At 50.1% G+C, this 26,018-nt stretch overlaps 2 protein-coding genes across 2 annotated transcripts in view; one reads left to right on the top strand and one right to left on the bottom strand.

Annotated features, from left to right (window-relative positions):
• The first annotated feature begins 3,010 nt into the window (after nt 1-3,010).
• On the top strand, nt 3,011-5,219 carry TPBGL (trophoblast glycoprotein like). Its single transcript, XM_071573149.1, has one exon. It carries the CDS (start codon nt 3,157-3,159, stop codon nt 4,219-4,221), a length of 1,065 nt encoding a protein of 354 aa, XP_071429250.1. The 5' UTR covers nt 3,011-3,156; the 3' UTR covers nt 4,222-5,219.
• A 10,200-nt stretch (nt 5,220-15,419) lies between these two features.
• Nucleotides 15,420-26,018, bottom strand: part of PGM2L1 (phosphoglucomutase 2 like 1) — a 29,124-nt gene continuing 18,525 nt past the window's right edge. The window contains exons 9-14 of the mRNA XM_071564430.1: nt 25,463-25,643; nt 23,935-24,028; nt 23,172-23,301; nt 21,358-21,547; nt 20,916-21,049; nt 15,420-19,307 (exon numbers count right to left, since the gene is read on the bottom strand). Of these exons, the coding sequence (XP_071420531.1) occupies nt 19,205-19,307; nt 20,916-21,049; nt 21,358-21,547; nt 23,172-23,301; nt 23,935-24,028; nt 25,463-25,643 (832 nt within the window). The 3' untranslated portion in view covers nt 15,420-19,204. The remainder of the gene's footprint in view (nt 19,308-20,915; nt 21,050-21,357; nt 21,548-23,171; nt 23,302-23,934; nt 24,029-25,462; nt 25,644-26,018) is intronic.

Below are 26,018 nucleotides of genomic sequence, written 5' to 3'. Positions count from 1 at the left end.
CACCTCAGTGTGGGGCTCCCATGAAAGCTGGGCAAATGAAGAGCTCATCCCTCTCCTCTGCCCTGAAGCAGAGCCACCTCTGAGCTGTTTGTAGCCAGTACATGTATTAGAGCCCAGCTTTGGCAGAGCGAGGCTGAGGGAGGAGAAGGGCTCTGAGCCTTCAGCTCTGTTTTCCAAGCCCTGTTCTCCTCACCAGAAGGGTGGTGGACCCTGGGATGGACCATTTACAGCTTGTAGCAAGAGGATTCGCTTTTATTTGGGGATGTGAGGGCCCTTTTGAAGCAGCACAGGATCCCCCTGATGAGCACAGACTGAATGCCTGTGATCAGCCTCTTGTAGCCTCTCTAGCACAGGAGTCCCTCCACCGAATGATCCTGTGTCACATCCATACATTCATTTAATCTCCTTTTCCCCTGCACCTCAGGTGGGTGTCCACGCCACCCCTTGGGTGGGCGTGATCACCATGGTGATGGGTACAATTTCCCCCCAAACTGGGAACGGGGCCACCTTGAGTCATGGGACAGTGACTTTTGGGGACCATATCCAGCTGGCACAGCCCACCACTTTTGCTACATGAAAAGAAGATCAAATCTCCCAAATCAGGGGCACTGCCCAAGTTTTCTGGGGATGGAGAGTGCCAGGGAGAGGACTCTGACTCCTTGGGAGGGTCAGCCCGTGCAGGCAGAGGAGCATCACAGGCAAAAATGCTGACGCCAGCAAACCCGGCGTGGCATCGGGAGGAAGACAGTGCCCTCCGGACTATTTCTGGCTTGTTTTTCCCAACTGTGGAGCCACTGATCTATGGTATTGTCAGTGCTGTGACTAAGGGCTCTGCAGTTGAAGTCACATCGAGCCAGAGCTGAAGAGAGGGCTGAGTGGCTCTCGGGGGACCGGTAATGGGAGAGAGCCCTTCACCTCCTGTTTACACTTTAATGCCCATCCAGGTTATTCATTATTTATTGCTAATGTATTTATAGAGCATTACCAGCACGCACGGGGCTCTGCAGACAGCTGGGGGAAAGGTGCTCTCTGCTTTGGATATCCAGGGTTTAACAGGGCAGTTAAACACAACACAGGTTCTGCTGACCCACTGCCTTTGTGCCTGAGCCCTGACACCCTGGAGGGGCCATCTCTCCCCTCCTGGTTCTTGTGACTATTCCATAAGGGATTTTTTTTCCCTTCTGGGCAGGTGTAGCATTTCGTCCATGCATCTGTTGGGTTCTGGACACATGGCAAAAGCCAAGCCTGGCTGTGGACACCCAAGGCACCTGCTCCCTCATGCCCACTAATGTGCATCCCTGTGCTGGCTATCACAGTCCAGCACTGCAGGGTCCCACTTGTTTGGAGTGACAAATCACCCCAATGACTCCTCATCACCCAGAGGGTCCTGATTCACTGCCTTCCCTTGCCTCCTCCTCTCCTTCCACCACTCCTCAGCAACCAGCTCCACAATCCGGCTTGGAGGATCAGCCCTGGTGAACCGTTCCATCCACAGCTGCATTATAGTCTGTACTGTTTAAATGCAAAATCTTTGATAGCATCTTAAAATATGCACCGATTAACTCAGCTGTGTCCAGTTCCACCTGGATCTCTGGATGCCAATGAATCCATTAGCAGCCCCATCCAACCTTGCCTTGGAGACCTCCAGGGATGAGGCAGATATCAGTTATCTGACATATTCCCAAGTCTGTTTTTCTCCCCCTGACCTTTCCATATCCTTCCTTGATTTCTCTGGCTGCTGTTAGACACTGTCCCTTTAAATATAGGGTTTGCCCTATTTCTGAGAGCACAGCAAAGGGTGTTTGGGAGCACATCAAGCCATGCAGTCACAACTGCATCCACAGCTTACCTGGCCCCTGTAGAATTCATGAGATCTTCCGGGGAAGGGAATCCTAAGAAGGGGGAAAATCCTTCGGGAATAAGGGCAGGATGAAAGATAAGGACAGAGGGGAGGAGAAAAGTCAAGTCCTGAGAGAATCCCATCCCTGGAAGTATCCAAGGCCAGGCTGAACAGGGTTTGGTGCAATCTGGTCAAGTGGAAGGAGTCCCAGGGGGATTGGAACTGGATGATCTTTAAGATCCTCCCAATCCAGACCATCCTGTGACTCTATGTGACCAGGATGGGGGTTATTAAATATGACCCCCAGCTCAGGTCCATGAGGGTATTTAGACACCCAGAAGGGGTTCAGCTGCTGCATCTGGCTCTGAACACAGTGCTCCCAGTCCCTCGCTGTCACTCCAGCATCCCAAAATCCCATGCCCACCCCAACACCATCCTTCATGGCCAGGGGGTTGTGATTCCCAGGGTCACAGCAGCTTGTGGCCCCCAGCCCTGGGCAGCCTCTGGGGTGGTGGAGGGACCCAAGCAGGCTTGGAATAAGAGGGAGACAACCGTGCAGTATTCACAGATGCTGCAGGGTGTCTGGCTCATGGGGCAGGTCATGGAATGGGGACCACGGCTGGAAGGGGAGCAGGACAGACCCTAGATCCTTCCTGGACTGGAGAGGGGCTGACACCACCCCAAATCCTGCTTGGGATGAAGGCAATCCCCCAAATCCTCCCTGGGATGGAGGGGGAACTGAGGCAGTCCCCCAAATCCTCCAGGAACAGAAAGACACCGCGACAGCCCCCATTCCCTCCCTAGCGCTGGGCGGGGACACACCGCAGCACCTCTCCAACACCTGCCTTGCTGGGAAACGACCGGCACAGCTCCCATATCCTCCCCGAGCTTGATGGTGACCGTGACATCCCCTAACCCCTCCCCGGGCTTGACAGGGGCCGTGCCACCCGCCTCCCGCCCCCGGCACCTCTCAGCGGCGGGGTCTCAGTGAGGACCAGCTCCGAGCCGCGCTCAGCCGAGCCCCTCTCAGCTCCCCCCGACGGCCGCTGCCCGCGGCTCTCCTCCGCCCAGCCCGCAGCGCCGGGCAGCCCCAACCCGTCCCCTTCCTCCTTCTCCACCTCCTCCTCCCCCTCCGCCCCCCCAGCCCGATTTGGGCAGCGGCGCGCCCAGCGCTGCCGGCAGAGCCGCCGTGTGCGGGCGCCGCGCCGGAGGCAGCTCAGCCCCGGGGGGGGCTGCGGCGAGACAGGAGCGACCCCCGCGCCCCCCTCCATCGCCCCGCACGCCCATCGCCCCCCCTGCATGCCCGCGCAGGCAGCATGGCCCGCAGGCAGGCGCGGGCAGCGGGCGGCGGGCGCTGGCTGCCCTGGCTGGGGCTCGCCCTGCTGCCGCTGGCCGTGCCCCCCGCCGCCGCCCCCGGGGGCTGCCCCTCCGCCTGCTACTGCGTGGCCACCCCGGAGTTGGTCCAGTGCCGCTACGAGCGGCTGGAGGAGCCCCCGAGGGAGCTGCCGGCCGCCGTCCATAACCTCACCATCACCGGCAGCAACCTGAGCATCCTGCCCCGCGCCGCCTTCGCCTCCCGCCCGCTGCGCGACCTCCGCCTGCTCCGCCTGCGCCACGACAACATCCACACCATCGAGGACATGGCCCTGCAGGGCCTGCCCGCCCTGCGCACCCTCGACCTGAGCCACAACCCGTTGCTGTCGGTGGCCGCGGGCGCCTTCGCGGGTGTCCCGCTGCTGCGCACGCTGCAGCTCAACCAGGCTCTGCTGGCCGCCCCGCTCGAGGAGCAGCTCGCCCTGGCCCTGCGCAACCTCACCCTGCGGCGCCTGGAGCTGGCGGGCAACGCGCTGCGGGCGCTGCCCTTCGCCCTGCTGCCCGCCGGCCTGGAGGAGCTGGACCTGCGGAACAACTCCCTGCAGCGCCTGGCGGCCGCCGAGCTCCGCAGCCTGGACGCGCCCGAGCTGCGGGGGCTGCGGCTCAACCTGGGCGCCAACCCGCTGAGCTGCGACTGTGCCCTGCGGCCCTTCCTGGCCTGGCTGCGCTCCGCGGGGTCGCGGGTGCTCGAAGCCCGCAGCCTGCGCTGTGCGGGACCGCCAGCCCAGCGCGGGACTCCGCTGCTGCGCCTGCGGCCCGAGGTGCTGCTGTGCGAGGGCGGCGAGCCCGGCCAGCTGGAGACGGCCTCCTACGTCTTCTTCGGCATCGTCCTGGCGCTCATCGGCATCGTCTTCCTCATGGTGCTCTACCTGAACCGCCGCGGCATCAAGCGCTGGCTCCACAACCTCCGCGAGGCTTGTCGCGACCAGATGGAGGGGTACCACTATCGCTACGAGCAGGACGCCGACCCGCGCTGTGCCAGCGCCGTCGGCACTCCCGGCCTCTGACGGCGCCCTCGGCACCCACCCGCCGTGCCACCCTCGACGTCCCCGCTCCCAACATCTACACCTGGCACCAGCCCCGTCCATCTCCTTGCCATGGCACCACCCAAAATTAGTCTTTGAGGACGAGCCGGGAGCGGGTGCTGGCGTGCATCAGAGCGGGGTGACTCTCCCTGGAGGGCTCTCCTGGCCCGTGCCCGTCGCGCTGATTCCCGCAGGGCACCAGGCTGGATCCATCCCTCCCCGTCCCAGTGCCCTCGGGCAGGGGATAGCGCACCCGGCTGGGCCCCGCGGGGTGCTGGCACGCACGGCCCCGACACTCCCGGGGGGATCAGGAGCCCCTTGCCACACCTGCTCTCCAGCGGGGGGTTTCCTGGGCGGGCAGCGGGATTCCAGGCTGCCGGTGGAATTCCAGGATGCCCGCGGGATTCCAGGCTGCCCGCGGGAATCGGCACCACGCGCACCTGAGTGTTTGCTTGGCGCATCCCGGGAAGCAGCAGGCGATACCTGAAACTGTCCTCCTGGATGCTCCTGGAGCCTGGACTTGACTTGGACCATGTACAGCTCTCTTTCCTATTAGATTTCTATTTGACAGATGCAAAGTTTAACTTGATTTCTTTTTTTTCCCCCTTTCGCTCCAAAGAGGAAAACACACCGTCCAGCGGCCCCCGACCCCCGAGAAGCCCATTTATCCATTTAGTTTTGTTCCATGACATTTCCAGCTCGTTCCAGGCACAAAACGATGCAGCTGCGTAGGAAACGCCTCCGTTTGCTGCGTGCATGTTCCCCGGGGCACTTTTCTGACTCTAAAATACACAGTAGACTGGGCTGTCTCGGCACTTTGTAATTTAAAACGAACAACGCAGAAGCTCCTGCCCTAATTCCCGCGCCCGTGTTTGCTTTAGTGCCTGTTACTATATCCTAGAGCAAATATATGAAAGCTGCACCCACTCCATCGTCTATTTTCTGTAGAGCTCTTTGCAATGATTCTGAATATCCCCGTGGCTGAGGTGAAGTTTTGTGGTGCTTTGCCTGAGGAAGGGAGCTCTGGGCTCCTCCGCGGTTTCCTTGGTGCTTAGAAACTCCTTTTCCTGGTCTGGTTTGGTGGCCAGGGATTGCAGAGGGGTTTTGTGTGGCTTGTGCACAGCTCTCAGGCTCTGCCAGTCCTGATCTTTCCCTGGGGCTCAGCAAAATTGTCCAGGGAACAGTTTTTATCTCCCGGATGGTTTGGTACCCAGCCCCCGAGACAGGGGAGTGCTGAGCATCTATGGATGCAGGGCTGCAACTCCCCTTTTTTTCCTGAAATGAAGCTGCACCTTTTGCAATGTGGCATCTTAAAATGTTGAATTTCAGTGCTGGGATGAAAACTGGAGTGTTGCATTTTGATCTGTGTTTGCCTTTCTGTGTACCGGGAGGCAGTTCCAGGCAAGACAGGCAGGGTGTAAGGACAGAGCTACATCCAGTCATGCTGGGACCAGCTCCAGTGTTTTTCAGGTGCAGGATCCTCAGGAGCAGCTGGTACTCTGTGTGCTGGGTTTGCAAGGAAGAGTTTTGTGTGAATCGTGGTCCCTGAGCTGCATATGGACTCAGCTGCCATGTGGAAAGCTATGCTGGGGGAAAGCACAGTTATTTCCATCCCAGGTGTGCCCAGAGGCACTGGGAAGGATGTGACCTGGTGCAGGATCCTTTGCATTTTTTCCCTTTCCTTCTTGCCTTTTGCATTTTTCCCCTTTGAACTTCCTCTGCTTGAAATCCCAGTGTTGAGGTGGGCAAGCAGGAAAGGGGAGTTGGAGCAGAGGCTGGACTCTCTTCCGGTAGGGATGGAGCACTGTGAGTCAAAATCATTTTTCTGGGTGCTTTGGCTGGTCCTGCTGAGAAGGGAACTGGTTCCCAACCACACCTGGTTCCTGGGAACCCTGAAGCTCCCCTGGCTTGGTTCATCTGAGAAACTCGTTGCATTTTGGAGACCTTTTCCCGAGGTTTCCTCCCCATCGTAGGAACGTGTGGGCTCTGGTCCCATCTTGCCACCTTATGCAGTGAGTGAGGGGGAAGAAATTTCAGCCTGCCCCTCGCCTTCATCCACTTTCCCACCTCCTCCCTCCACTTCCCACCCCTGTGCAACCAGGATGCAGCCCCTGAGCAAAAGAAAGGGCTAGAGGATGGATTTGCACATCTGGCAGAGCAGAGCCTGGGCTGCAACTCTACAGGCACAGCAGTTGGTGGGGGTGGAGCTGGAAAGCCCTGGCAAGATTTAATATCTTGTAAGAAGCCTGAAGGGCTCTGTGGGCAGGGGGGTGGTTGTTGGATCAGGGAACTCCAGAACCTGGGATAGATGAACGGGAAGGAAATTGCCTCCAGGCAAATGGAAAAGTGGCCAAATACATCCTGGACCCAAAGCCCTTTGGCTAAAGGGGCAACTGGTGTGGGCAGGTGGTTGGTCCAGCTTTTCCTGCGGCTGGAGGGAGGTGATGGCTTTTGGTTCCCAGGGATTAAGACATTTCTCATTTTGGCACTGAGCAGCAGGAGGCTGGGAATATCCTCCCCATCCAAAGTGGGTGCAGCAAGACCCTGTGTGTGTGCACTGACCCCTTCCAGGGAGGCAAAGTCCCACCAGCCTGGCCTGGGAGCTGTGGGATGTGGGTGGATAACCAGTTGTAGGAGTACAATTCCTGTGGCTTGTTAACATCAACATTACTCTGTGCAGCACATAGTCCACACATGATGAATGGGCAGGATTAGGGAACCTCTGAATTAGGGAATTGTCACCGAGCTGAGACTCAAAATGTGCTTTTTGGGTTCCAAAAGACAGCCCTGTGTTTGGAGAATCCCAGCTGCCATCCTATTTGCATGCACTCCTTCTCCACAGAGGGGAATGTGGACCTCCCAGTGTCCCAAGCCCATGGCTGCTGCCTGAGTGGAAAGTTACCCCAACAATTCCTGGAGCCAGATGAAATGTAGAATCTAAACAGCATCTGTGATAGGAATCAAGCAAAGGTTGCTCAGAGCCCCCTGCAGTGGCTCATCACTGAAAAAGAGGAGGGGAAAAAAAAGCCAAACCCCATCTTTTTATAAGCTCTGCATATGAGATGTCACCAGCACTTTGCTTTTCCTTCCTTATTTTTGAAAATGCTCAGAGGTTCCCAGGGCTGATCCATCCGAGAGGCAGGAGGTTTGGCCATGGTTCCCCATACCTTGGGGAAATTGAGGCAGGAACAAAGCAGGGGCAAGTTCCTGATATCAGGGAAGGGTTTGGGCAGGAAAAAAACCCCACAGAAACGGAGTTCAGACCTCAGCAGTGTTCACTTAAAACTCTGGGCAGCTTTGGGACCTTCAAGCCCAGGACAATCCCTGCTCTGTTTGTCCTTCCTCCAGCTCAGAGGTGGCCCCCATGCCCTGCCAAAGAAACTGGGATTATTGAGGAGCCTCTGTGTTACCTGTGGATGCTTCTAATTAGCCAGGCTGGGGTAATTCTGGGGAATGGAGGCTCCTTGCTGGGCACTGCCTTGCCCCTGGCAGCAAGGAAGGGTTGGAGGTGACACCAGGGATCTGCTGGGGACACTCAGCTTGGCCAGGAAAGCAGGTCAAAGCCCCCAACATGGGCAGAGCTGTGTGTTTTCTCAAGCCTGGCTCTGGGCAGCCCCAGAGGGAGCTGGCACAGCATGGTCTGCACAGATGGGGAAGGATGTGTTTCCACTAATCTGCCCCAATCTGGATTATTTTTCCAACTAAACTTGTTTCCCAGCTGTTTTAAGCAAGATTTTGGCACACTGGGGACAGGTGGGATTCTGGGGATGGGGGAGAAGCTGGCAGAGGTGGAGCTGATGGAGAGCTATCCCTGTGCCATTGTCTGCATGGAGAGGGGGGAACCAGAACATCTCTGAGGTGGCTTTGGCAGCAAATCACCCAGTTCTGAGGCTGGGATCACCCCTTGGTGCCTACTGAGGGCAAGGCCTTTGCTGAAGTTTTGTCCAATGAAAATCCACTGAAAAATTACTTACATTGAGGGCCTGGTGTCTTCCCACTCCATTTCTCATCCAAAGCAGAGCTGGGACCTTCTGCAGCTCCCACCAGGATAAATCAGCACAGAAAATCCCTCTGGTGCTGGACGTCCAGCATGATCCACATCAGCCAGTGTCTGGGGAACTGGGGATCTCTCAAGGAGCCAGGGGGAGCAGGATCAACCCAAAGCAGATCAATGTTGGTCCCTCACCCTGTGTATAAGGATACACACAGCCCCATGGAGCTGCTGCATCCTCCCGGCACATTTCCCAACCACTTACCAGCCTGACATTTACAAATCCCTATTTTTAGATGATCTTCATCCATTCCAATTGTTCAGGTGTCTCAGAGATGCTGCTCTGCATGAGCAGGATGGATCCCTGAGTCCCCAAAACACATAGAGATGCTGCTCTCCATCGAGGGGCAAGATCACCCTTGTGCCTGTTCCTCTCTTCCTCTGTGTCTCAGTTTCCCTTTTGAAAAACAGTGCAGTTAAGGGCCGTCCCTTAACTCCAGAGACAAGGTTTTGGGGGATGTTGGTCCCACTCCAACCCCAAACCCTCAGGAGCTCCATATACACAGAACCCCCTCCTTAACTTTCCCACATAACATCAAGAGGAGGCAACCAACGCTCATATCCCTTCTTGCTGCCCTTGTGCCAACACCAGCTCACAGCACCATCCACATCCTTTCCTGGCAAGAGCCAACCAGGACAAATCCACAAGCCCCCAGGAGAGCTGAGCCCAAGGGACAGCCCATGCAGGCTGGGCTTGGCACATCAGTAAGTAATTTAATTACCGAATTAACATTTAAATTGGCAAGACCTGAAGGCACTGCTGCCTGCCAAGACTCGTCAGCTTCCAGTGGCCCTGGTGCTCCCATCCTGATGCCCTCAGGTACTGGTGCTGTGCCAGCAGCACAGAGTGACCCTGGAGCCTCCAGGTGAGGCTCTGGTCCCCCCAGATGAGGCTGCACAAGCCCCATCATGCTGTTCCTGAAAGAAATATCCGTGTTCAGCAGGGATTAGGGCAGCAAAACCTGGTCCCAGGGTGCTCCCCCCGGTGCTGAAGCACATCCCGTGCTCTGCACCCCAATCCCTCTGCACAGGCTGGTGGTGACATCCAGTGCTGGATCCAGCAACTGCAGATCAGCAGAGCCTCAGGCAGGTCCTGTGTGGTCCCTGCCCTGCTGTGTCCATGGGTGATCCTGCTGCTCTCCTGCCCCCCAGGCCCCCAGTCTCCACATCCTTCCCCTATTTTCTCACATCACAACCCCTCAGAAGGGGTAGGATCAAGGGTCTCCCTGGAAAGCACCACCTGCTGCTGGGAAAGATGGAGTTTACTTTCATATTTGTACATACCCCAAAGTCAAAAGGAGACAGATGTGCTTCTGTGGCTACCAGGCTTCAGGTCTTCATTCTTCATTCCTACACAGGAATATTCCCCCACTTCTGCTCTCACAAGAAGGAACCCTTGCCTGCAGGATTCACTTGTGCACTCAGTGACACAGACACAGCAGTCCAACCACCAAACACGGATGAACAGAGACAGCACTCTGTGCTTTGGGGGAACAGACCCTCCTGCAGCCTGTGCAGAGGCACAGCTGCAACTCTTTAACCAGGCTTTGGGGATTTAGACAGCCATTTTCTTGGCATTATCAACTTGGAAGTCCCAAGCCCAGACTAACTGTTCATGGATGTGAAGGACCTCATTAGGTCACCACTGTGCTTTGGCACGGGGCTCTACAGAGAGAAATGCACAAATACCTGACAGCTTTTAGCCAAAGGATTGGATCCTGGAACTGCAACTCTTACAGCAACAGTTCTGCAACAAACACACGTCCTTTCAGGACACCAAACCTCAGTTGCAAACACAGCAAAAGACACTCATCTACAGCCAGGAAAACCTAAGTAGAGGTCAAATGCAGCAGTCCAGGGGCTGTAGTGGCAAGGTCTGTGATGCAGCTTCACCCAGCTCACGACTCTTTCCTCCTCTCCCCCGGATCAGCATCAAATCCATTGGCATCAGCTTGAGGTCCGAACAAACCAGCCCAAGGCTGGTGGAGCATCTCCTCTGCAGGGGCTGGCATTGCCAGAGGGGAGGTGTCTGCCCACCAGCTGGCTGGCTCCAGGGCAGGCTCTGGGTGAGACAGGAGCCCCTGGTCACCTGTCCCTGCACTGCAGGATGGTCACACAGCCCTGGGAGCTGGTGCAGCGCTGCAGCGGTGGCTGCTGCTCCACCAGCCCCATCACTGGGTCGAACATGAACATCTTGTCCGTGCCTTCCTCGTTCTCCTCACGGCCACCCAGGATGTAGATCTTCCCTCCACACACCGTCAGGCCACAGCTCTCCTGGAAGGCAGAAGGAAAGCCCAGGAGCTGAGGGATCACACCTCCAGCTTTGGGCAACTGAACAGGGGGTTGAGTCACTGCAATGAGCCCCACTGTCCCCTGCCCAGCAGAAGGGAGGCAAAGCAGGGAGGACAGGACACATCTGGCTCTCCAGGTGCTCCAATGTCACTGGTCACTAGGAGTTTAGGCACTAGAAATGCCTCAAGGCACTGAAGGCACTGCTGCTGTTTCTGGCAGTCCCCCAGGCACACCAAGGGCACAGGGAGCCAGACTGTGCCTCCCTGGGAGAGCCACTAACAGGGCTGCTTTCACGGGCATTTTAATTCAGACCACTGCACGCTGTGTGCCATCATTCCTCTTCCTGAGCCCCAGCTCCTGCTGCAGCATGGCTGGGCAGGGCACACCTGGGATGGCACTAAACCAAGATATCCAGCCACCAACCGCACACAGACCAGGAGGACCCTCCCACTGAAATACATCATGGGCACAAGGGGTCCTCACTACCAGTGGTTCCACCCCAGAGATCCACTCCTCCCTCATTAATAGCTGGAGTAGACCCAGCTTCTCAGGAAAACGTGGGTTTGCTGTAGGATAGACACCCTCCAAAAGGAGAACATCCCTCCATGGACACTGATGGTGAGGACATGTGCTGGTTTGCTCTGCACAGGCCATGTCCACATGCTCACAGCCAAGCCCACAGTGTGTTTCCCTTGCCTGCAAACTCAGCAGAGCACAGAGGGCTGCAATGAGAGAGAGAAGACTCAGAGCTTCTTTCCTAAACCTCTTCCTTACCAGAGGCCCATGGAGGGTGGCCACTTCCTGCCAGCTGTCTTTCCTTGGATCATAGCTGAAGATTTTGCTGAGCAGTCCACCTACAACAGAAATGATGCTGTCCAAGCAGACAGCACTGATGCACCTCTGGGAAAAAGGACTGGGAGACAAGAGCGTCCACTTGTCGTCCTCTGGATTGTAACACTGGACCTGGGAGAAGAAACACAGCTACGGGAACATGAATTCACCACATCTCCCTGCTTGGGGCAAGCTGCTCCTCACTAGAAATCAAAGTGCAGCGAGACAGAAACACAAGTGGCAGCTCCAACACCCAGAGCAGTGAGCAAAGCCATGAGGGGTTCCAGCACTCCTTGCACTCAGGTGTTCCAGACAAACTACAGGCTGTGCTTGACCCAGACAGCACTGGGAGATGGAGTTAAGAAGCACTGACAGCTCTTCCTGCAGCTCAGGAGACCAGAAGCAGAGTATCTGCCTTGCAGATGCACATCCAGGCAAGAGGAGCATATTGCTGCTGATGTGAACACCAACAGTATGGAAGGTTTGTTCCAGTGATGTCCCAGGGCTGAGCAGGTACTACAGAAAGCATGTCTAATTGTATCTTCCAGTATAAACATGAACGCTACCGTATCTTGCAGTATAAATATGAGCACTACGGTATGTTCCCGTAAAAGTGCGAGCACTACCGTATGTTCCCGTATAAATATAGGCACTACCGTATCGTCCCGGTTAAGTGCGAGCGCTACCGTGCTTTCCCAGTTAAGTGCGAGCGCTACCGTGCTTTCCCAGTTAAGTGCGAGCGCTACCGTATCGTCACATATAAATACGAGCACTACCGTAACTTCCCATATGAATACGAGCGCTACCGTATCTTCCCCCCCAAAAAAAAACAAAAAAACCGAGCGCTACCGTAGCTTCCCGCATAAATACGAGCACCACCATATTTTCCGGTTAAGTGCAAGCACTACCGTATCTTCCCGTATAAATACGAGCACTACCGTATCTTCCCGTATAAATACGAGCACTACCGTATCTTCCCGTATAAATGCGAGCGCTACCGTAACTTCCCGTATAAATGCGAGCGCTACCGTAACTTCCCGTATAAATGCGAGCGCTACCGTAACTTCCCGCATAAATGCGAGCGCTACCGTATCTTCCCGCATAAATGCGAGCACTACCGTAACTTCCCCTATAAATACGAGCACTACCGTAACTTCCCCTATAAATACGAGCACTACCGTAACTTCCCGTATAAATTCGAGAACTACCGTAACTTCCCCTATAACTATGAGCACTACCGGATTTTCCTGTATAAATATGAGCACTACCGTATTTTCCCAGTTAAATGAGAGCACGGCCGTATTTTCCTGTATAAATGCGAGCACTACCGTAACTTCCCATATAAATACAAGCATTACCATCTCGTCCAGTATAAATATGAGCACGACCATATGTTCCAATAAAAATATGAGCACTACTGTATTTTCCAGTCTGTTTCAAACTTCTCTGCTCAGTTCTTAAAATTCTGCACAGAGAATTCCACACCGACAGCACAGGGCATCCACCAAAGGCAGTATTCACATGCAGATCCCTTTGCAGCAGAGAATAATCTGAATTAGCACAGCCTCAAGGAGCAGAGGACAACATCCTTTCCAGGTTGAGAAATTCCTGCTGGAAAGCAGAGCAAGCGTGAGCTCAAGTACAGCCCGGGCAGAGCTACAGAGGGCAGGGCTGCTGGTTTTGAGATGGCACCCGGTGGAGAGGAGCAAGACTGCAAGCAGTGTCTTGGCCCCACTGCCCTGGGACTTGGAACAGCCTCGGGGTCGGTCTTCAGTTTCCAAACTGCCCTTAGAAGTGACCAGATTTAAGGAGAACACCAAAAGAAATACCCCTAAAAGTGCAGGCACGTTTAGCTGCAGCTTAGGCTGCTCTGGGACTGCCCATCCCTCCCACCTTCGGAGATGGCCATGGGGATTATTTCATGGATCAGCAGAGCATTTCCAAGTCCAGGCCATGGACAAAGATCCTGGTGCTTTCCAGTGGGGACACATGGCCATATAATACTCCTTCAAAGGGCAGAGCAAGAGTTCCTGCCCCAGAGAGCACAGAAAGAACAAGGAAGTGCACAAGATTTAGAAAAAAATTAGGAGGAAAAGAGAAGCCATTAAAAAAATCAATAGGAACAATGTTTGGGCAACCTGGTCCAGTGGAAGGTGCCACTGCCCGTGGCAGGAATGAGATGGGGTTTTTTTATGCCAAGAGGAGCTGGTGAGCCTGGATTATCCTGGGAGTCTTGTCCCGGACTTTCCCAGCTGCACTGCACTGGAGTGTAATGAGAATGATCTTCCCCTGCCCAGAGCTCAGTTGAACCTTCCTCTCATCTGATTCCTCCTCGTGTTTCAAACAAGGACCCACCTCAGTTCCAGCGCTGCAGGTCCAGCCGGGAGCTTTGTTTGCGCTGGACGCCCTGACAGGGAGGGGAGCCCAATGTTCCTCAGAAGCAAAAGGGGCTTTGGAGAGGTGCCTCAGAGACCTGTGAAGGTGGGAAACACCTGCTCTGTCCTCCGCTTTTCCAAATTAGGTGGCGTTTAGGAACGCCAAACAGCCCGGATTCCGCTTCGCTGGCTTGGCTGCTCCGCCTCACACGCTCCTGCTCCGCCTCGTTCCTCTCCCACTGATAACACGGAATATCTGCAGCCACAGGCACAGGCAGCCCAAGCCCCGCGCTGGGCTTTCCACGTATTTACGGCAGTTCTTTGTTGGGGAAAAACCATCTTTGTTAGGGGAATTCCACATCTTTAGGCAGAGAAGTAGTATAGTCTAGAACGTATAATTAGTCCTAAACTAATTCTACAGATTTTTCGGCATTTTAACCATAATTATTTTTATTTCTTGTTGTTATTGTTAATACCAATAATAATAATAAATGAAAATATAGCAAAATACTTCCGTTTTCCTGGAAAACTTTCTCGTGGAAAGTTTATGCTTTTAACCATCTTTTTATTACATGTTCATTTTGTGTATGGGCACAGACACCCCCCCTGGTACTCAAGAGCCCTGGGGAATAGTGCCCTGAGAACCCCTCACATGGAAAGCTCATTACTTGGCTCACCCAGCTGAGGAGAATTGCTTGGAGAGAGGAGAAAACAAACCAACCAGTGCTCTCTGCTCAGTTTTTCCCAGGATGATTTAGGCACAAGGAGGAGGTTTCCTTTAATTGAGGAGGTGCTTTGGAGGTAATTCTGGTGAGCTGGGAGGAGAAGGGCTCTGAGATAAGAGCCTTACAAAGGAGATAACCACTGATAGGCAGGATGAAGCTGTAGCCATTAGTGCAGGGATGCAAGAACCCTCCTGGATGTGCTGCTGTGCCCTCAGGAACCACCTTATAGAAACGTCCACGATACTTCAATGTTAAAATGCTCAAGCCAAGCTGGGGAGACCTTCTAGCACCTTCCAGTGTCTAAAGGGGCTCCAAGAGAGCTGGAGGGGGACTGTAGACAAGGGATAGAGGGACACAGGGGAACCGTTTCCCACTGGGAAGGAAGGAATGTCTGGCTGTGAGGGTGGGCAGGCCCTGGCCCTGGTTGCCCAGAGAAGCTGTGGCTGCCCCAGCCCTGGAAGTGTCCAAGGTCAGGCTGGTCTAATGGAAGGTGTTCCTGTCCATGGCAGAGGGTGGGACAGGGGGGGCTTTAAAGTCCCTTCCAACCCAAACCATTCCATAGTTGTGCAATCCCTTGCCTCAATTTAATGCTAAGACTCCCACAACACCCCTAGCAGTGAGTGGTTTCCTGAGCATAGAGGGACAATCCCTCTGCATTTCCCTGGATGGACCTGTTCTTCCCTGCAGTTCCCACCCCAGCTCACCCGCAGCAGTGGCTGCTCCTCTCCCCATCCCCTTTTCCTTCACAAACCCACTCCCTCCCTTCCAAGATGCTGCTTTTCCTGGAGCAACTTCACCCCAAAGTTCCTGGGGCTTTGGGTATCCAAGTAGCACATGGATGTTCCTCCCAGCCCAGTTTTTGGGACAACAGTGTTTGGCTAAAGACGATGGAAGAAATATGAAGGATTGCGACTACCAAGGGAATATTTTATTATAACACTTCATTTCAGCTAAATCCACATAGCAATGCACAGAAACTCTTCAGAAAAGTGCAAATTCTCACTCTGCATTTGTAATATGCCCTAGTTTTACAGAACAGACACTGGATGAACAGGAGCACAGATCCAGAACTCCTCAAGATTCCAGGCAAGGAGAACAATGCAACCTCAGATACTTCAATCACCTTGTACAGAGCAGGGAAGGGTGTCCTAGGAATCAAGCTGGGCTATAGCCACTCAGGTGTGACCATGCAAAGAACCCCCTCTCTCTTGGCTCAGGAGAGAAAAGGGGAGAAAATTACAGGAAAGACAAAATAAAGTAATAAAAACATTAGTTTTAAAATTAAAAGGAATATCTAATGGTTTCTTAAAGCAGCACACACATTCCACCTGGCTCAAGTGATGGAAACCATCATTCCACCTCATGGCTTCTCCCTCAGTGCTCCCAGAGTTTCACACCAAGTGCTACCTGAGCACAGCTAAACGAGGGAATAACACCAGGACTGCCAACATGCAGATAACCACAACCTGGCACAGCAACAGCTTGGCATGAGCCAGGGCAGGGAAGGGAGCCCCAGGCAGTGTGTGGGCAACTCACCTTGACCTCTGAGACAGAGTTTCACTTCTCCACTGACCCCATGGACAGCATGAGGGTGGATTTCCCCTCCTTATAAGGCAGAGCCAGGTATGCAAAGTGAGGGAAATTAGGAGAGCTCCTCAGGCAAGATCCCAGTTGACCCACAGCACAAGGGAATCTCAGCTCCTCCCAGTCTCATCCTGCTGGGAATGCAAGGGGAGCAGACCTGGCTCAGCACTCCAGCACCAAGTGGGGGCTGCTCAGCTCCTCTGGGCCACAGCCAGCCTGGTGCTGGAGGTCTTCAGCCTAACTTTCCCTGTTAAGCACACTCCCTCCTTCTCTCCTATGCCAGAGTTTATGATTCCCTCATGCCCTGACAGGAATCATCCTTTAGAGGTGCAGGAGAGATATGGAGAGCACTTGAAACTCTTTAAGCCACACACTGGGAACTGTACCACAACTAGAATAAGAATTTCAGCTACAAGCTCTGTCTTAGACATTGAGCCTTGCCTGGCAAGTCCCCTGAACCTGGAAACCCCTGTCCTACACCCAGGCAACCATAGCTTAGCCACAGAAACAGATGGAACTTGTCATATCAAAAGGGAAAAGACAAAACCAAGCCCTCTGGATTTTATCAAACACTAAACCCAACTCATTGGCTGTATGATTGCAGTTCAAGCCAATGTCCGGCCTTTCAAAAGGTGTATTTTACCTGGAAACACCTCATCAACAAGATCCACAGTGTCCTGCTCCCTGCTCAAGTAAAAAAAAGCCTTTGTTCTTATCTGAGAAGGAGGAAACAACAGCTGAACAACTGAAAGAAGGTTATGCAGGAGCCAAATGAACTCTATCACGATGCATAACAAAGTTACAGGGCAAGGAAACAAGAGAATTCCAGTCCTTCATAGTAACAGAGGTAAGGGATGCAAGATCAGAGGGAGGAGATAAAGGAGTTCCACAAATGGAACAGTATAAATATATCAAACAGTTCCAATACAGTAGGAGAACAGTAGCAGCAGTTTCAAAACAGCAAATAGTTATTCTACCCTTAAAGTACATTCAACATTGTGCCTGTTGCTGCATCCCAAAGGCATCACTAACAGCTCTAACTCACTGCCAAACCCATCCATGGGAAGAATCCCAGATCCACAACACCCACAGCTGGGTTTTTTTTCATTTAAAGATATTTAGACTATGAACTGTTACCAACTTCTAACAATGCTTATTCAAAACCCAGCATTTCTTTATTTCTAACACTTGCCTTCTGATCCAAAGCAAATCTCTGGGAAATTGCAGATTCCCGCTCTCTGTAGGAGCACAAAAATCACTCACAAGACATAACTGCTACAATAACACAGCACACACACTATGCTTTTTACAGCCTTTGTTCAAAATTATGTTCCAAGTCACTTGTTCTCTTCTGTACCACCAGGAGAACAGAATCCTCAACACCTCAGAGTTTAGCCTGCTGCCAAAGGAAGAAATGGCAAGAGCTCCTTCAAACTTGGTGCAGATCTGCACCTTTTCTGGGAAAACTGGAGGCAAAACAGCACCAGAAATGCCTTCACACCTTCCAGACCTACCCAGCACTATACAGCAACACAAACTTACTCTGATTTACCTATTTTCCCCACCACATCAGACAAATGTACAAGAAAAAAAAGAGGCATTTTTTTGGCATTAGACACATTTCACTCAATGGCAAAACAATCTGGAGATATTTTCTCTTAAAATAAAAAATAAATAGCAGTGACAGGTCAGAATTTGTGCAACACAGACCTTCTGTGGCACATGTACATTCATATACACTGAAATACTCCTCTCCATGGATATAGTGCAAAGCTGCTGCCAGCAGGAAAAACCCAAACCAAGGGGCTCTGTAAAGCCACGGAGAGGCCACACACACAAACCCACCCTGTGCCATCCAGCTGGAAAGGAACAATCAGATGGAGGACAAACCTGGAGAGGAAACAATAGTGGCAGACAACAGCTTGAACTGAAGTGCTTGTTGGGGTCCTCTCACACCACCTTCAACACAGTAATTCAGTGCTATCTATGGTTTTATTTACTTCCTATCAATGATAACAGGGAGATGCCCAGAACAAGCTTTCCTGTGCCAGAGTGTGGCTTTGATTTTCTGAAATACCACATATCTCCAGGAGAACTTTTGGTCTATTTTTTAAAATGTGATTAGCTGTATCACTTTCTACTTAGAAAACAGATAATGAGGAGTTGTTAAATCTTTGCCCTAAAAGATAAAGAAAAATAATATTTTACAAAGTGCTACTCAAACAAATGAGCTAACGAGACATGACAAAAAAAATCATGATTAGTAACTGTGTCACTGTCTCACATCCACTTTCTTCTGTTTTTTGAAACACAAAAAATATGAACTCAGGTCAGAAAAAAATCCAAAAGTCAGTAACTGGCATTTTCATTCAAGGTTACTGAACACAGAAAAATAAAAAAAAAGCTTAAGACACTTCAGGGATGTGAGACCAAAAATAGCTACAAAGTCTATGATAGTCAGAATGGGCAATTTAACCAAGTAATGACCAATTCCTGCTCTTTTGGAGGCCTTAGAAAAGCACTACACAATTCCAACCCCAAAGCAGAACTGCAGGTGTTGCCACTATTGTTTCACTACCAAATATTTTCAGACAGACACAGGATATGCACCAAGAACACCTTTACCAACAGAACTCTTAAGTAGTTGACAATGTCCACAGTTTGCCTGAACAAGAAGTGCAGACCTGTTTGGAGGGTCACAGAGCTGAGAGGAAGAAGCAGGATTTGTGTCACTTTGGAGTGGCCTTTAAAACCTTTTCACACAAAAGATGATGTATTTTAAGTCCCTGAAGTCAGCTTAAGACAAGATCTAGTGGCTAAAATCAGCTGCCTTAAACATACTAGGGCAGTTCATTTGCATTGGTGTGGGTTAATCAATCTTTTGGTCAAAAGGATGGAAAGTTATAATAATTAATTCCACTCTTTTCTGCAGCTTCCTCTCCTTTTTTTAGCCAAGACTTTGATGAAAAGCCTGACAACAGAATGCTGCTTCTTTACAGAACAAAAATGCAGCTGTTTACCACACAGACACACACACACAAATGGAAGTGATGCTGTTCTTGGGCCCTTTGTTCCACATGGAGGCTCCTGGAACACCAGGCACAGGTCTAAGCCGAGCGCCAGGTCAGCCCGTTCTTAGCAGGTTCAAGGAAGTTCTCAATCAAAGCCTTAATCAGCTTCTGAAGTTCTTCTTCCAGCACACTCCTATCACTGGAACAAAACCACAAAGCCATGTCAGAGGTTTGGGAAACATCAAGCACCTATTTTAAATAGGTAAATAAATAAACATCAGAACTTGCTGTGTTATGTGTCCTACCAGCATAAACTGGTAAAGACTCCAACCTGCTCCTTTTTGGGAGGGATTATCATAAAAATCAGACTGATTTGGGCTGGACAGGACATTTAATGATGGTGTTCAGAGCCCTCTAGTGGCCCTCATTTTTCTCAACTAAATTAATATAGCAATAACCAGGTGGTGGGGCCCTGGTACAGGTTACCCAGAGAAGCTGTGGCTGCCCCACCCCTGGAAGTGTCCCAGGCCAGGTTGGACAGGGCTTGGAGCAGCCTGGGATAGTGGAAGGTGTCCCTGGGGTTGGAACAAGGTCTTTAAGGTCTTTCCCAACCCAAACCATTCTATAATGGAAAAAGCAGATACTTCATATTCTTCTCCACACAAATCCAGATGCTCATCCAGAGTATCTTATTATATTTTGCCTTAAGACATTCATTTGAGTAAAAAAACCCAAACAAAACAGTCATGTGCATAAATATTAATCTATGGCAATATTCCTGGAAAATTGCATTATACCTCTCCTACCCCAGAAGTCTCACTGAAGGGTGAGGAATTCAATCTTTTTAACAGAATAGGTAAAACAGGCAGATTTACATTTGCTTTGTTCATTTGTGGAACTGGCAATATGTCATTGCCCTTCAGGTCATCACTTCCTTTTAAAGAAACACCCAAAAGTGCTACAATAAACTGACTTTATTGATTAGTTTATGAGCTGAATAGAAGGAAAGAGCAACTTGGAAACATTTTGAACGTTATTTCACAAAGGAAAGCCTTTTTGGAGGTTCCAACAGATCACTTCATGCCTTGAACCAGGGAAGATGGAAAGCTTTTCAATTCAGCATCACAGAACCATTAAGGTTGGAAAAGCCTTCTGAGAAGTAATAAGAACATGCCCCCCCTGAACTTCCACCAGTAAGTAAAAATAAATCCCAAATCAAGGCCCCTCTGTGCTCTTTTCAATTCTCTGCACCCCAGGAACATTGGGATACAACTCTAAACGGAGAAATCACACAATTTGTGCTGGGAATCCAATCCAAGAGCTTCTCCCCACTAGCTGGACTGATAACCTCAGCTCCTCTATTCTCACTCCTGATTTCAGTGGTGTGAGTTCCCCCCCCCCCTTTTACAATGGAAAAAGCTCAATCCAGGTGACTTGAAAAAAGGATCAGTCTCCAGTTATTATCCAGTTGCTCAGAACACAACAGATTCCCAAAGGCAATGGGAACTCCCCTGGCTTTAAGAATATTTATCAGCAACAGCACGATTTAAGAAGAGACTGGACATGGCACTCATGGCTGACAAATAGCCAGTCCAAGACATCTTTTCCAACCTAAATTATTCTGTGATCCTGCAACTTCACCACTTTTCAATTCTAAGTAAATGAAGAACTAGGTTAATTAAACGAATCTACTGTAACAAATGCTGAAAATTCAGGGTTTTTTAATCAGTGGAAATCCCTCTGCAGAAATGTGCACACCTGGCCAGTTCAGGAGACTGGCAGCCCCCTAAGGCCCAGCTGTACTGACCTCTGTTCGGGCAGGGCACACATCTCAGCGTAGTACTTGATCTTTGGCTCTGTGCCACTGGTCCTGAGTGTGGCCACACAACCGTTCTGGAAGGTGAAGGTGATCATCTGACTGCTTCTGCTCACTGGTAGCACCTGCAGAAACAGCAACAAGCCTCTTCACTGCCACTGAAACCCCAATATCTGGATGCCTGTAGGGCAGCGTAAATGTTGCAGGAGCATCAGTCTCAATTAATTAATCAATCAAGTTCATTCCTTGTATCAGAATAGTCAACACTTCCCATTTAAGCTGTTTGCTCCCCCAGTAAATGATGTTAATCAGCCTGATGACGGAATTATTCTACCATCTTAGTTACAGCACATCTCTGCTCTGTTCTTGGTGTCTTTACCTTTGAGCTCCCTCTAAACCAGACCCACCTCTGCAAAACCACTTGGCAACTCACCGATTTCTTGTTCAGCTGGCTGCTGTCATAGCCAGTGGTGACATCTCTCACATGTAATATATTGTAAACTCCACAGCTCTTTGGATAGGACTGAGGGCCATCAAAGTTCCTGAGTCTCTCAAATATCCTTTTGATCGTAGGAGGGTCATAGCACAGGAAATAGGAAGTCTTGGATATGTGATATCCATACCTACAAGCAGATGAACATTTTCCGTTACAAGATTCAGAAGTTTTCAGCACATTTGGTATCTTAAGAAAGCCCCTGGCTAGAAAAGCAGCGACAGAAAACGAAGTCAGTTATGAGAGCTGTGGGAACAGGTATTTATAGGCAAATGTTTGGACTCTGGAGCAGATTTTGCTGCATTACTCAGATCATTTTATGCTGTATTGATATTCAAGTAAAGGTTTCAGCCCTCAAAGAAATAAAAGCCAACCATTTGGTTAAGTGCAGCCGTGGTGGCCCTCAAAATATGGATATTCAGTGTCACTCCCCCAACTAAAAATTGAGTGCCAGAGCCATGTGGCAGCCACCACAAAGGATTAACTCACCCACCTCTGAGGAAGTGGGCTGATTATTCCATCCAAGCTACAACTACCATCCCAAACAAGACCTAATGCTCACTAGGAACAACAGTCATATTTGCACACTGAGATTTAAGCTGTTCTTCACCACCATTCCACCCACAGAGACCCTACTCCCAGCTTAAAAATTAAGTGTGACTGGGAAGTGAAACCTGCTGTTACCGCTGTCATTTTGATCCACCTGTGCAGAGTTGTTTGGCTACAGTTTGCACAGGGCAGAGTGAACTCCTGAGTGCCACAAAGGGGTAAAGGCTGATCATCTTTTGTGCTTCCTCATCCCAGGTTTCTGAAGGCCACAGTGTCTTCCTGTTGGACTGGCCAGACAGGGAATGACATCCATGATTTGCTCTGTGCTGTCAGGTCTATTAAAGCACAGCAATTTGTGCTGATGATCTGGAATTATCCGAGTTCAGGGCTTAATTCTGACATACATGATTCCTGTTTTATTGCTGGAATTGTGTCTGTAGCTGTTGGACACAAACTCTTCCTGTCACCTCTGCCCTGTTCCAGATCTCAGCATGAGACAACAATCCCCAGGATGTGGTCAAGTGGAAAAGGGAAGTGTTTAAAGAGAGGGACACACGCCCCAACTAAGATATGGCTCCCATCCAAACACAAGAGAAGCAGGAATCTCTCAAGAGTTTCCTCTGGATGATCCATATGCAAAATTCCACTGTTTCACTATTTATTGCAGAAATACATTAGAAAGGGTCTCTTCAGTCCTTTGGGAAATATGGTTTTCATAGAATCCATAGAAATTCATAGAATCAGAATGGTTTGGGTTGGAAGGGGTGTTGAAGACCATTTAGTTCCCAGTCCCTGCCATGGGCAGGGACACCTTCCACTACACCAGGTTGCTCCAACCTGCCCTTGGACACTTCCAGGGATTGGGCAGTCACAGCTTCTCAAGGCAACCTGTGCCAGACCCTCTCCAACCCTCACAGGGAAGAATTCTCTTACCAATATCTCACCCAGCCCTGCCCTCTGGCAGTGGGAAGCCCTTCCCCTTGTGCTGTACCTCCAGGCCATTGCCCAAAGTCCCCCTCCAGCTCTCCTGGAGCCCCTCCAGGTACAGGTGGGATCTGCACTAGTGATGGACTGTAATCCATAATACGACAAAAAAACCGCCAAAACTTTAGTGAGAAAACATCCAGGGGACACATGAAAAATACTAGATTATTCCCAACTCTGAAATAGTTAAGTAGAACACACTAATGAAGAACACAACTCACATTTCATATATCAAAACCAGTTGCTGTGCCAGGGTCAGGTTTTGGCTCTCCAGGTACGTTGCCATTTCAGCAATGACCACAGCAGCACTTACACCATCTTTATCCAACACTGATGTGCCACACATAAAGCCTAGAAATAAGTGATAGATTATGACACTGATTTCTTTGATTACATTTTAACCTTTTATCCTTTAAAGGAAAATTGGCCAGTACACATAAGTTGGTTTACTACTGCACATGCAGGAGATATCTAATTAACTTGGGGGTTATAGGGCTGCAAAGAGCTGTGCTGTAGTCAATTAATTCCAGATTGATAACATCTGCTCCCTGGGGAGTTCTGTCACAGTGCAGCACTAAACAAAAACACAGATACAGCCTTGGTAATCCCTGAACCAGAGCTCTACAAAGCTTCCTTCTTCCTGAAGGGATGCACCAGCAAGAACTTCACTCCTCATGGCTAAAAGCCTCTTTCACTGTGGGAATGGAACTGGCAGGATTTTGGCTTTGGAATCTCAGGACTTTCAAGCTGTAGTAGAACATTTATATCCAAAGCACAATACCAGAATCATGGAGTTATGTACAATTAATTTACTATGATAGGTGGCAAGGTGATTTGATGAAAGCAAAATATCCACAGCAGTAACTACAAGGACAAAAATAAAGTACTTTTTGTGTGCTTTGTTTTATAAGTAAGATCAGTCCTTTCTAATCACATTTTCCCCTGACAGTTCTCAACATTTTAAAGGGATATTCACATGCCTACCAATAGACTCTTCAAATGCAAAGAGAACTTCTTTTCCATTATCCAGGAGATTTTTCACCCTGCTTCCAATCCATTTAAAACCAGGGAGTGTTTCCTAAAACAGGAAAAAAACAGTGCTAAAATACACACTTTGAATTCAGTTTCAAGTCAAAGAGGTTTCAGCCACTATTCCTTCACTTCAGACTGAGGAAACACCCAAAGCAAAAAAAAAATATTGTGAGTTTTAGGGTCAGTGGGAAATAACTGCTGCAGAGTCAAACACTAAAGCTTAAAGACATTTTTCTGATTCTCTTGACAATTTCTCTAAATTTAAATCTAACTGACAAACTGAATAGGGACAGCAAAGAACCATCAGACAAGTCCTAACTTCAGTTTAGATTATGAATTTAAGGCAAAGAGTTGTTGAATAGCATTTTATTAGTGGATACTCATGCCCTAGTTGAGTAGCAGAGGAGTCAGTGTGCCTGAGGGACTGTGGTTCTGAGATCAGATAAGATCTCCTGTGCTGCTTATCAGATAAGTCAAAGTTATTCAAAAGGAAAAGTTACAGAAATACAAGCAACAATTTTAGGTGATGGGAAGGAAAAGCATGACTTTTCTTTATAAATTATGCAAAAGCTGTGAAAAAAGCTCAGAAACGCTCTTGGAGAAAAGGAAGGGATAAAAAGCTTTTCTTTTCCCAGTCAAATATGTCCTTCCAGAAAAAAGAACCGGATTTACTGAGATAAACTCCACTACAAAGTACTGATATTCAGCCTGATTAAGCTTATCAGGCCAGTCACTCAAAATCATTTTCAGAGCTGCTTTCAATTTTAAATTCTTGTCTGCCAAAATACTTATTCCTATTGCAAATGGCTCTAATGAAGATATGGATTAAACAAGACCTGGACTTGTGTATGTTTATGCTAAAATTTAGGGCACTTGTTCCTCTTCTGGCAGAGACCCAACAGCCTCAATCAGATTAAATTTAAATGTAGGAACTAAACTGTCAGTCTGTGGGGTACCAACCTCCTTTTTTAAAAAGTTCTTAATGAAGCTACATTAAAGATCTGAACGTAAGAGTTCCTGTCTGTCACAGCTTGAAGTAAAACTCAATTTAAAACCTATGGCACCTGAGGGAAGACTGTATGATCTCAAAGTGCTTATTAAAAATCCATCAGCATTTTTGTAGTGAACACAGCAGGCTGCACAAGCTTTCATTCTCACACAGAAGAATTTATCTCTAGGAAAATAACCATGGCAAAGGTATTCATCTGTAATTTAGGTGTTAATCTGTGTTGCCTGATAATGCAACTTTGCCTAAGTTGATCTCTCAGGCTGCAAATGCTGTGACATGCACTGAGGACACTGCAGGGCTGAAATCAGGCTTGCCTGGGTAAAAGATTATACTCTGCATGTGGGAATGCACGAAAACTGCCAGCAAAAAGACTGGAAGTCATCTACTTTTCACACCAAGGAGTCAAGTTGGGTACAAAGAGGACGGCAATCAAATCTTACCCTGCCAAGATACCACAAAACCCAGGCTTACTTCGAAGTGAAATCCCTCTTTGAGTGCAATTGCCCTCAGAATTTTGGAGGAGACTGTGGTAGCCAACATGTAAACATTCTTCACATCAGCATCCTGGGAGCAGTTCTCCTTCCAGCGGGAAAACATCCACCACCCGAATAGAGCCGCCAGCTCGTTGCCAGTGAACACCTTCCAGCAGCCACTGCAGAGAGCAGAGAGAAGAGACGAGCTCTCCCAGGTTTCCCAGGAGCACCCACTCAGCAGGAGAGGACTGCTGCAGTCACTGGGACAACAGGGATCTGAGCACACCACTGAGAAGCTGCTCTAGACAAAGCCACGGCACCAACAGCACTCAGCACATCCCAAGGATTTGGGAGCCCAGAGGATGCTGTGAGCAGAGACAGCACACAGAGCATCCTCACTGTGAGCCCAACACAGCTCAGCAATCCTGGATTTATCCACCAGCAGTCTAGAAGTGATTGATACAGAGTGGTCTATGCAGTCTCTACATGGCAGTCAGGCAGTGCCTGCACAGCTCTTACTTACACAATGGGCAGGACTGGGGCCTGTTAGTGGA

The sequence above is a fragment of the Pithys albifrons genome, chromosome 1 (assembly GCF_047495875.1).
Source record: "Pithys albifrons albifrons isolate INPA30051 chromosome 1, PitAlb_v1, whole genome shotgun sequence".
Classification (NCBI taxonomy): Eukaryota; Metazoa; Chordata; class Aves; order Passeriformes; family Thamnophilidae; genus Pithys; species Pithys albifrons.
The sequence above is the reverse complement of the archived record's forward strand: the minus strand, read 5'-3'. Positions and strand labels throughout refer to the sequence as shown.